Source organism: Gavialis gangeticus, unplaced genomic scaffold (genome assembly GCF_001723915.1).
Source record: "Gavialis gangeticus isolate Ggan-Ray unplaced genomic scaffold, GavGan_comp1, whole genome shotgun sequence".
NCBI classification, from domain to species: Eukaryota; Metazoa; Chordata; order Crocodylia; family Gavialidae; genus Gavialis; species Gavialis gangeticus.
Genome location: NW_017729032.1, coordinates 71,157,311 through 71,169,343, shown reverse-complemented (window position 1 = coordinate 71,169,343; position 12,033 = coordinate 71,157,311). Strand labels below are relative to the sequence as shown.

At 38.6% G+C, this 12,033-nt stretch overlaps 1 protein-coding gene across 3 annotated transcripts in view; it reads left to right on the top strand.

The window, feature by feature from the left end:
* The window catches only part of DGKH (diacylglycerol kinase eta), a 283,862-nt gene that overhangs the window by 131,858 nt on the left and 139,971 nt on the right, over positions 1-12,033 (top strand). For all 3 annotated transcript variants that reach the window (XM_019525020.1, XM_019525018.1, XM_019525019.1), the window contains exon 2: positions 10,495-10,605. In XM_019525020.1, coding sequence (XP_019380565.1) covers positions 10,495-10,605 — 111 coding nt within the window. The remainder of the gene's footprint in view (positions 1-10,494; positions 10,606-12,033) is intronic.

Below are 12,033 nucleotides of genomic sequence, written 5' to 3'. Positions count from 1 at the left end.
TAATGATGTAGGGGTTTTTATCAGAGAATTTGCAATTTTTTTTGTCAGAGAATTTGTGATTTTTTTTTTTAATAGGAAAAAAACAGGATCCCTGGTGAGTACCCACACATCAGCCCTGTTGTCTTTGCAAGTTTTTGTATGTAGTCAAGCCTTTACCTTTCTCTAAAAGTGAAAAGTTTCAAGTTAAATGAATAAAGGACAACAAACAATAAGAATGCACTTTTTGTAGAAAACAATGATTAAATTGAGGCTTCCTGACCAGTGATTTGAATCAATTTGATTTAAATCAAATCCACCCTGAGTTAAGTGCTATTGGTGAAGAATATCGTACTTGAGGGCAGTTCATAGTCATGAAGAACTTCAAGTATGAAATCTTAGATGGAAACAGGAACTATCCTAATATAAAGGACATTAAAAAGACTATTTAGAATTAATGCATGCCTCTTAACATGTTCACCTACAGTAGTTGTACAAACCTCATTGGCATGATGTTGATGGCTTTGATGTCTCCTTTTTTCCCCCTTCCTTTTTCTTCTTGGTATTTTCTTGACAGACTTTTTGTCTTTTCCATGATGAAATGGCACGTTCCCCAGCTTATCAAGTAGGCTTTGTTCATTTCTACCATAGTCTTGTTAGAATCAGTCAAGAATGAAAAAGATTCCTTTGTGTATAGTTTAGGGAAATATGCCCTGCCCAATGCTTTGCTGAGTTTCACTGAATTTACGGTGTTAGGTATTAACTATTCAGCCCATATGGTTTTGTTCTCAGCTGCATGTATATGCTTTTATTTTTATTAGTTTGCTGATTTGGTAGAAACTATATATTAGTTAGACTGTGGATGTGTCTATATGTGCCTGTCATGGTGTTGTTGTTACTGTGCAGTTATTTTTAGACGCTACATTGCTGGAGTGACATGCTATAAACGTAGCTCATTGCTATGGCAGCATAGCATCGGTGTCATGGTTTGTGCCTGCCAACACTTAGTCACTGTAGCATGTCACTACAGCGATGTAGTGTCACGTGTGGATGCTCTCTGTATCTCTGAAAATTCAGTTATATAAAAAAACCTTGCTTATTAACTTGGTTATATGCTTGCACACAAGTGAAATTACTTTTATTTGAATGTGTGATGAATGGTTTGAGGCACATTTATTCCATACCAAAGAAGAAATATATAACCATGTGAGTTCATTATTGTGAAGAACTTGAAAGGAGTGGTCTCAACTGCAGCTAGGAGCTAAGCTACCCTTTGAAGAGCACTGACAAGCATTCATGCCAGTTTAGAGCTATATAGCACTATATGCTTTTTGCTATTTTGGTTAATGTGTAGTTTTTGTGCAAGTGGTGTTTTGTTGTTGTTGCTGTTAATTAATGCAAACTTATAAGCAATAGTACAAGCATATAAGAAAAAATCCTAATGCCAAAAAGCTTAAAATGCAAAGAGGCTATAGATATAGGCAAATGGGTGTAGAAACAAGGACAAGACAATATTTGTGTTCTGTTTACTCTGCAGCAGGAATGGTTCCAAGAGGGGTCAGGTGGTGGTGCTGTGTCACCTGCTTTCACTGCTGAGAGTTCCCATTCCATTGTAGCTGCCAATGAGGAATGTGGAGAAGAATAAAGCTTTGTTTTAGAAATGTGTTTTACTAGTTAAAGGCCTCATATGGACACTCAACCTCTCCTGGGAGAGTTGCTGCTCTCACAGGGGAAACCACAAGTGTACAGATGTTTAGCCTTTTTCTCCCACAGTAAAAATGGCAGTTTCAAGAGAAAAATGACCTGGGAATAACCAAGGTTAAATCACTCTCAGGAGAGTTTCTCCTGGGAGTGTGAGTGTCTTTATATACCACAGCTCCTTAGAAGAGACCATAGTCCTCCAGCATTCCCTCCCCACATTCCTCTCCTTTTGGGTTCACTGGACTCTGCTGCTTGAGCAGGGAGCAGAACACGCCCTCTTCATGGTCCTTATATTGTGCTTCAGGGAAATACGTGTTGACTATGAGCAGTCTGGATTAGCAAATCTAGGTTGTCCTGTGCACTTCTATCATCTGTCCTTAGGCAGACTAAGGGAGCATGCAGAGCATGCTGAGATGTGTGCACAGGGGCCACCCCTGGGTGTACAATATCCGTACTGCAAGCTGTCCATTATTTAGGGCCTCAATATTTGAATATCTATACATGGGGCTCTGGGCAAATTTTTTCTACTAGGAGAACAAACCTAGGAGAATTCTCCCAGATTATTTGCATATGCATATGTAGCCAAAGTTCTAAGCAAAGTTTCCTTAGATTCTGTCCTGTCACTGAATGTAGGTACTAGCTTAAGTTTTTCATTCTGTTGAGTTCTGCCATTCTATTGATGCTTTTTCTGGTGGCGTTATAATGAAAGGAAGTGATGATCCATCTTAAAAAACCTTTGGTCTGTCTGCCAAAATAAGTAAATGAAGACAAGTGGGTATATGACCATAGTACAGAAATAATGTTTTTATCATATCTAACCAAGATTCTTAATGTACTTAACAAAAAAATTAGTACAGTACTGTCCTAAAATATGGTAATATTATCCCTTTTTTTTTACAGATTAAGAATTAAAGCATAGAGAATAAATGGGTTATGTTGCATTGCATAAAAAATCAATAGCAGATCTGGGAACAGAATCCAGATCTTCTGAGTACACATCCTCTCTTTTAGCATGAATCCAACCTCTCTTCTCCAAAATGTATTTTTGTATATAATGCATACAATCATTAGAATTGAGATTAAGATGGTACTGTGTAACGGGTGACTGAGTAATGAATGGGTATTAAAAAAAGAAGAACTCCTTCTCGGTTGGATAAATCTCACTGTCTGAACTAGCAAGAATCTGGTATCAAACACAGCAAGATTTATTAACTGTGAATCAGAATTTGGCTGACCATAGCTGTAACCAGCTGTCTGTATTAAAAAAACAAACAAACATCAACTTGCTGTGACATGGATATTTTGCAGAACCAGAAGCTTCAGGTAATGGTGAGTGATGAATTGTTCTCCATGTGGGTTTATTTAGTTTTTCAGTATATTCAAATCAACTTGTAAGGAGCAAGTATTATATTTTAAAAGCAGTCAAAGGATTCCCCATGAATTAGGTTGTTCTCAAGATTATAATACTAAGTTAATTAACTAAAGTAAACCAGAATACATCCCAAATCATGTGAACATACTTGAGCTGAGCCCTTAGTCACTGGCATGTATACAATGTACATTTACTGAATAAGTACTAATTATAGTGTGTCAACATTGGAAGGCTTTGTATGGTCATTTACCCAAGAAGTGTGATACAGCACTGCAGCCTTGCTTGAGGGTTCACCATGATTGGTTCCATTCTTATGTGATGTGCAGGATGGCACTGAGCTGAACGAGGCTTTCAGACTGGTAGCCCTTTCATCTTCAAACCTTCTTTTTTCCTCTGTCCTGAAAACACAAAGGAAAGGACCATGAGGTTGTGTAATTCCTCTTTCTGCTTTTCTATCCCCAACAATTAAAAAAAGACGTGAATTGGGCTTCAGAACTTTTAAATGGGGGATCAGCACCTGGTGACGCACAAAACTTTGAATCTGGCCCTCAGAGCTGGGGTTTTGCTGGCAGGACTTTGCCTGTGCTGTGTCATGGCTGGGAGCTTTCCTGTGCTGCACTGCAGCTGGGTGATGAGAAGCACCGATGGCCAGGTCCTTGTGCCAACCTGTCTCGGACTTAAGCCGGGTCACTCCAGCCCAATGGTAGGAAACATTGATGAATTCTGCTTTAAACCAATGCTATTGACTTAAAATGATAGATTAAATGTTTTTAGTCTCTTGTTTTTGAGGCTTATGATTTCCATTTTCTCTACAACCATGAAGGTTAGAAGCTATTTATTTATTCATTTATTTGTAATGAAAGCTGAGATTTGTTTAAAAAAAATTAGGATGACCCCAAAAGCTGAGGGTTTTAAATACTAATAACCTTGAGAGAGTAGGAAACATCAACACTTGGATGGTTTACAGATTGGGCAGAAAAGTACAAAGAATAACTTATTTCCCTGTGATCATCTAGGAAATCTGTAACTAAACTGGACGAAGAATCCAGGTCCTCTAAGTACCCTTCTGGTAATATATTACTCTCCTTTTAATGAAGTAGATGGAAATAATGAATACAGCCTCTGTTGTATGACCAGTCAGCTCTGGACTGACTACCTGCAAGTGGAAATGTTTTGGAATTGTTTAGCAATTTTTTTAAATCAGAAAATGCTGATTTATTGAAACAAAAGCTATTTCCAGGAATGAATGCGTCTCTGTGGTATTTCCATTGGGAAGGTTTAAGTCCAGGGTGAAATTTGGAGACAAAGAATAGTCTAACGATTAGGTAGTAAGTGGAGTGATCCTCCTCATGCTAAGGTAGGCTATTAGCTGTTTTGGGATGTGTGGCTGCTCTAGTGCATGTTCTTTCAGTTTCTCTTAAAAAGAATGCTTTAAAACTTCAAGTTTCAGTCTCAGACGCAGAATTAAAAAAATTACAAAACTATTTGGGAATTGGCATTCTTTTTTACTGGCCAGACTTAACAGGATATACTCTGTGGCCACAGTTTGAAAAGCATTGGCATGTCTTCACAGGACTGTGTGGTATAATGGCATACTTTAGGGCTAAACAAACATTTTTAGTGTAATCTGCTCCTCATTGTGCTAGTTTACATAAAGTAGAAGAACTTAAAAAAGGAGAAAGCACAATCCATAATTTTTCAGCTCTGTCTTCAGCCTATTTCTATACAGAGTTTTTTCAGTATCGCACAGTTCTCTAATGTATTTTACTATTGTTACATCAAGTAAGTTGTTTCCCTTCATACTTAGATAAAATTTGGGCAATCAAGAATAAATTTGATAAAAATTTTCCCTCTTCTCTCCAACTGCCTGTCAGGTCCGTGGGAAAGAGGTGCTGTGTTCAAAGAGTTACTGTGGGATTAACATTTTTATTAAAATGAGAGTAGATTAAAAAAAAAGGAAATAGAAAATGGAATGTAAGATATGATTGATGCATCTAGAAATGTATGCATCTTCTAGTAAAGTGGAGATAAAGTTGATATAAAGTTGGAATGCAGTCCAACTCCAAAAGCAGATTTAAATTAGATTAAATGTTATAACTTAAATCTGCAACAAAAGGAAATGAGGATATGGACAGGCATTACATTTCTAGCGGAGTAATGACATTTCTTCCACTAGAAACGAGTGTAAAGGTATTAGTGCAGTTTCTCCTGCTGCTTCTGAAAAAAGATTTTCCTCTTTTTAATGAAGAAGATCTCTCCTGTGGGAGACTTTGTTCCTCCAGATCCAATATCTGTACACTTCCCTGGGAGGAGTCAGGCAGGGAAGTGTACACATGGTTCTGGAGGAACAAAGGCTGGAGTGACTCCAGTCTTGGAAAGGCTCAAAGAATATTTTTTGTGCTAGACGAGACATCCAGTCCTGATCCCTGGAAAGAATGGAGTGACGGGCAAAGCTTCTTTGGGGGTACATCTGTACAAGACACTTAATGCACAGTAGCGTGTCGGGCAAAAAGCATCTTAATATGCTACTGTGCAGTAGTATTAGGCTACTGTGCATTAAGCGTCACTAAAAAACCATGTGCTGGTGCTACTGCGCAGTAACTATAATTACTGTTCATTTATCTTAATACTTCATTAAGCAAGTACTAAACTAAATGCACAGTAACCACTGCACATAAATGATCATGTAGACGTGCTCTGCATGTTCTCCAGACCCTGGGGAAACATCTTATTATTTTCTAATTATTTTATATATTTACAACATTCTTGTTTTCTTGAAAGTTTATTATTTTCATATATGCTCATGATCTTGAGTAGGTTCAGTTGCTGTTGTTGATTCTGTTTGTAGCTTCTGACTTGTTTGACTAAGCTCAGGATGTCTGTAAAGAAAGTGTGGAGTATAAGAAATGGAACAGTTCTTCAACTTTCTATGAAATCACAGACTTCTATGTTGTTTTGTATATGTTTGTTTTCTACTGGGTACAGACCTCCCTGACTTCTTTTGTCAACAGTGGTATTTATTAGGTATCGTAAAAGGAAAGTCGCCTATACACAAGCACCGAGGCTGCTCCAATGTGCTGGAATTCCAGCGCGTTGGAGTGTACTTGATTAATTGAGTTAGCTGGAGTGTGGCAATTGCCGCACTCCAGCAGCTCTTGCATCGTGTGTATCGGTGTCCCCACGCTTAAAGATGGTGGGGGGGAGGGGAGGCACTTGAACTTAAGCTCACTGAATGAGCTTTAATTAGAGTGGCTTTGGAGCTGCTTTAATCAAAGTGCTGCTCTTCCCCCTCCCCCCACCCCAGAGCATGTGTAACAGTGTACAGAAAAACCATAATAGTCTAAATGAAAAAGCCTGAAAGACAGAAAGGTGATTGAAACAAGATTCAGTTTATAATTTTTTTCTGCAAATGGCTATAATTTAAAGTTTGTAGCAGTGTTTATTGCTGTTCTGGGAACTTCTTCACATCCTCCAATACTATTTATATTTTAAACAAGTTAAACTATTAGTATAGAAACCACAAATTAGTACAGAATATATTTTCTCTTCCTAGTTGAAAAGAGAGAGAGATTTAAAAGTTTTGCTTCCCGTTTTGTTTCTAGTTATGTCATTTTTTAGCTTATACCTAGGATGCTCTACACAATTCATGTAGGTGTAGGTTACAATACTTGGAGTTCCTGTCTTTTAGCCATTTAAGATGGGTCAACAGAAAAGTTTTTATCAACTGGGAATAAGATCAAGGCCTGCAATGTAATTTCACTATTCTACAAAAATTGTATACATTTCTGTATTTATTTATTTTTAAAAAAATTTCTGAGATGTGGTTTGTGTCCTTCTCATACATGGGAAGGATTATGACTTAATTGGTTAATTCTTTTTGCTCATGACTAGGATACATACAAAGTACACTAATATTCCAAACAGTAGCTGTAAATATTAATTTAAAATAGATATTGGCTCAGTTGTGAAGGCCTTTAGGTTTTTGTCACTAAATCACAGTGGTGGTAAAAGTTCTGTTCCTTTTACAGTATTTTACAGCTGCTTCATTCTCCTTGTTAATAAGAACACAGGCTGTTCTTTCACTTGAACACAGATCATATATATATGTATATTTTCCGTTTTCTGACCTTTACAAACAAGAACTGATAAGATAAGATGAGGGAAACTGAAGCAGGCAGTATAAATAGTTGAGGCCACAGAGAGAATTAGCGTTTGAGCTAGAAATAGACATGCATGTTTTTATAACTAAAATACAGTTTTTGTTTTAAAATCTGCTATTTAGCATTAAGCCTATAAGGGCACAGTCCTATCAGAATCGTTTATATCTGTAACACCATCTATTTTAGGATCAGGCTGTGCTCTGTTATGTCAAATTCTGGTTTATATCAGTACTTCTGCTGCACAGACTGCTTCTCTATCATGCTGCTTCACTGTGCATTTAGGTTGGGTGCCACACTTAAGAAAGATGTAAACAGATTAGCAAGAGTCTAGCAGAGAGTGACAAAAATTATCAGAGGGCTGGGAAACATGGTTTGTGAGGAAAGGCTGCAAGAACTGGCATTGTTCAGTTCGGAGAAGAGAAGACTGAGGGAGGACTTGATAGCAGTCTTCAAATATATGGATAGAAGATCTTCAAAGAGGATGGAGATAAATTATTCTCTGTGGCTGTTGGTGGCATGACTAGGAACAATGGCCTCAGGATGCAACAGAGGAAATTTAGGTTGGAGATTAGGAAGAAACTTTCTCACTGTGAGGGTGGTTGAGTATTGGAACAAGCCTAGAGAGGCTGTGGACATTTTCAAGAGTGGGTTTGACAGCCACGTCCTTGGGATGGGTTAGTCAGGAGCGGGCAGGAGGCTGGACTACATAGTTTTATAAGGTCCTTTCCAGTCCTGTGATCCCAAGCAGGAGCAGAATACTTATTTGAAAGAAGGTATGTTTTAACATTGCTTCAGCAGCACAGAAGTCTGCTTCCCGTGCATGTCTTCAAGGGAGAAGAAACAGTATGGAAGAGAAAAACCTGAGGGATAAGACAAAGAAGACTAGTGACAGGCACTACTCAAGTATTATTTATACATATTACAGCAGCGCTTTGATCTAATCAAATCAAGGTCACCAAAAACTTAGTCTTGGAACATTCAGTGATTAAGTTTTAGTATTTAAGAAACCATCTATGTAAAGGAACGTACTTACAATGTTTCAAACATGATGATGTCCATGTATCTCAGACGTTATCATGACAGGTTCTTGCCTTGAAGAAGCAGAATTAAATAAAGAAATTTTGTATTTTTAGGTAATTGAACACTGACTTACACTTAATTTTGTAAAGAAGGAAATGTCTTTTAAACTGAGTTTTGATGCAGTTATAATGCTTTGTAGTACATTAATTTTAGTTTTGTAGGTTAAAGTGTAAAATTCTAAAGGGGGCTAAATTGTTAATTCAGAAAAGAAAATTGCCATATTTTCTCATATACAACACACTCCAGAGTAAAACATGCATTTTGTTTGTGAAAAGCAGAATGAAGGAAAAAAAGTAGCTGAATAGCATCATCTAGGGAGCAAAGTTTTGCTCCCTTCTTGGGAATTGTGTTCAGTTACTTTTGCTTTCACCTGGCAGAATCTTAAGCTGCAGAAACTGTTGTTACCGTATTTTCTCGCTTTATAATATACACCCCAATTTCGAGCAGCTGATTTTTGGAAAAAAGGATCTGTGTGGTAAGTGAGAAAATATGGTAATAATTGATGGCAAACGTCATTGATAACTATTTAAAGGAAAACAGCATTTTATTGGCTATACTACTGTAAAGACAGTGTATATCTGGGTTACACAGGTTTTTAGGGAGGAAGCTGGAGGTTTTGACAATTGGATAGGAAGGCCTTTGAAAATTTTGGCAAAGCCAAGAGTTGGAGGGAAATGCAGATTAAGTGAAGTTCCTGCTGATTTTACAGTTTTAAGATGGGTAGCAATATTGACAAAATACTGCAGAATTTATATCCAGCTGAGCTGAAGATTAGAAGAAGGGTTTCTAACCATAAGAGTGAGGTTTTCGTAAAGCTTAGTAATAAGATTAGAAGGGACAAAACACTTAACTGTTTTTTAGATGGAATTTGGTTGGTTTACAAAAGGAATGGCATAAGGTGCTTGTCTGCAAGTAGTATATTTTACCGCATATTTCTCTGTTCTCAGTTTGCAGTTGAAGGTTTTCTTCAGTTTGGAGAACTAGAAGTGTATTTTTTTTTCTTACTATACAGAGCTTAGTTTTTGTAGGGAAGTTATGTAGTTCTATACTAAGGGATTCTACTGCAGTGGAACCAGATGAATCTAGTGCTTTGACATCAGTTCGAAACATCATTCATGAATAAGCATTTACATTGCATGGGAATGAAGTGAAGTGCATTATCTGAGGTGTTCACATTTATATTATTATTTATATTTTTATTTTTATTAGTAGGTAGAAGTAGAATATTTTATTTTGGTCTTTTGTAGTGGTGCCCAATCTTTCTGACCATGTGGGACAAAAAGATGCTGTGTGGTTGGGCTGCATGTCAGATACTAGCACATGCAGTTGGCATGTGTCTGGGATCCAGCACATGGTCCCAACCCCACTCAGCAGATTGGGCTACATGCTGGATGGGGCCTGAGGCCCTGCCTCAGTCTGGGCCCACTCTTCTGGCCGCACATGTTATTGGCCCTGGGGTGCTGGCTCTGCACATGCTGGATTGGGCCTGCTGCCCCAGCCCCATTTACACTGTATCAGGGCCACCACATTGACTTCAGCCTCAGGTACATAAGGTTTTGCCTGCTTCCCTGACTTGGCCAGCAGCTCTAGGCCCTGGCCTCATGCATACTGGATTGTGTTCACTGCCTTAACATTGGGCGCATTGGATTGGGTCTGCAGCCTCAGCTGCAACCCTGGGCATGCTGGATTGGGTCCACTGTCCCAGCCAGCCCCTGTGCTGGCCCATCCGGTGCTCAGGGCCATGTCATCTGGCTCATGGGCTTGGAAATACAGCAGTTGTAAAGTTGTTTTTCTGTTTATATAACCAGTCTCTTGAGCCTTGGTTGCATTTATATTTTGTAGCTAACTAATATATATTTTTAAATGATGTCTGTTTCTGCTCATCATTGTTCTACATACTTTTTGTGATTTTTATGATTTCAGCAGTAATTTAATCTCCAGACTCTCTCCACTGCCTTATTAAATGTGTACACAAAATACATGTTTTATTGAGTTTTGTTGTTTACAGAATAATTTTGCATATCTTGATTGTCAAATGACAGAAGTAGTTATAACCTAATATGAGCGTATGCAAATTTAATCTAATTTATTTGGGAATTTGAACGTTGTTTTCAAGACTCAGATTTCTTTATGTATTGCATGTCTAGGTAGGTAGATGTACTTGTACTTGGTATGCTACATTTTAATTTTTTTCTCTTTTTTCAGACAAGTATAAAGGAAGGACTACTATTGAAGCAAACCAGTTCTTTTCAGAGGTGGAAGAAACGCTATTTCAAACTTAGAGGTCGTACCCTTTACTATGCTAAGGACTCAAAGGTAAGAATCTATATTTCTATCAATTAATACTTTACGCTTGAAATTCCAGTGGGTTTTTAGGTTTGTCAAGCTTGTTATCAAATAATTTAAAATTTCATGTTAGTGGTCATTTTTAGTAAATAATTTAATGTTTTTCAAATAGTATGTTAAATTATCTTTAAAAAGAATACTGGTTATGTATCTGTTTTCTAGAAAGTTATATATTTTCTTTTGAATGTGGAAATTAATTAGACAAGTTATATTGATACACTGATCTTTCCTTTTTTCCACTGCAGGAAGATAAACCTATTTACATTAAAAAAAAATAAATAAAAAAATTGGAAGGACATTGTTCAAAGGCGAGCCCTTAAACTCCCCTAATTTAAAGCTCTTATAGCAGGGGCAAGCAAAATCCGGCCCGCAGGCCAAATCTGGCCCACCAGCTATTCTATCTGACCCATGGGGCCCCTAAAAAACGTAGGAAATTAATATTTATCTGCTCCTGGCAGCCTGTCAAAGATGACAGAAGCCAGGGACAGTAGGACCCAGGGAAAGCCTGCAGGACCCAGCAGCCAGGTCTTCCTGGCCCTGCCCCCCAGCCTTCCTCCTCCCCCCAGGAAATCTCTGCCTAGCAGAGCCTTCTGGCCTGGGCCCCTGGGACTGTTCTTGATTCCCTTCATCGGAGGGAAATTCAAATAAGAGTTGGGCGGAGGGTGGGCTGCAGGGATTCCCTCAGTCCTCAGGGCCAGGTTGGCTGCTGCTGAGTCCTGTGGTCCGGCCATGCAGCCGGGAGCTGTGTGACGCTGGACCAGTTGGCAGGCAGGCAGGGAAGCATTGAAGGGGATGGGGTGGCACCGAGTGGGTGCATGGAGTACAGCAACAACTGGGTGGAAGTACAGGGTCTGCTCCAGTGTCCCAGAGCCAGTGCGAGCAGGGCCCAGAGTGGGGCGAAATTTTGCCAAAACTCAGTAAGACGCCCCCCACCAGAAATAATTGCCCACCCCTGTCTTTTATAGTCTGATGGAGATTACCTTTGAACACACTTATACAACAATACTACATAAAGCTTGTCGGGAATTTTTTTATCAAAAGAGTTTTACAATAGGAAATTCAGTTTCTGCAAAATGGAAATTTAGAAAGTTAAAAATCTGTTTTTGCTTCAAGTTTTGTATGTCTGTTGGGAAAATCATAACAAAAGCTTTCACTTTCAGGTTAGTTTGACCTGAAAGGAACTATTTTGGTTTATTGAACTGAACCAGGATCAGCCAGCTCCATGTTGGGAGCCAGGATAGGAGGCAGAGATTCCCGGGCCCGGTGACCAGTGTAGATGATGACCAGGAGCAAATTCATAGAATCATAGAAGTAGGGTCAGAAGGGACCTTGTAGATCTTGAAGTCCGACCCCCTGCCTGGGCAGGAGAAAAAACTGGGCTCAAATGATCCCAGCTAG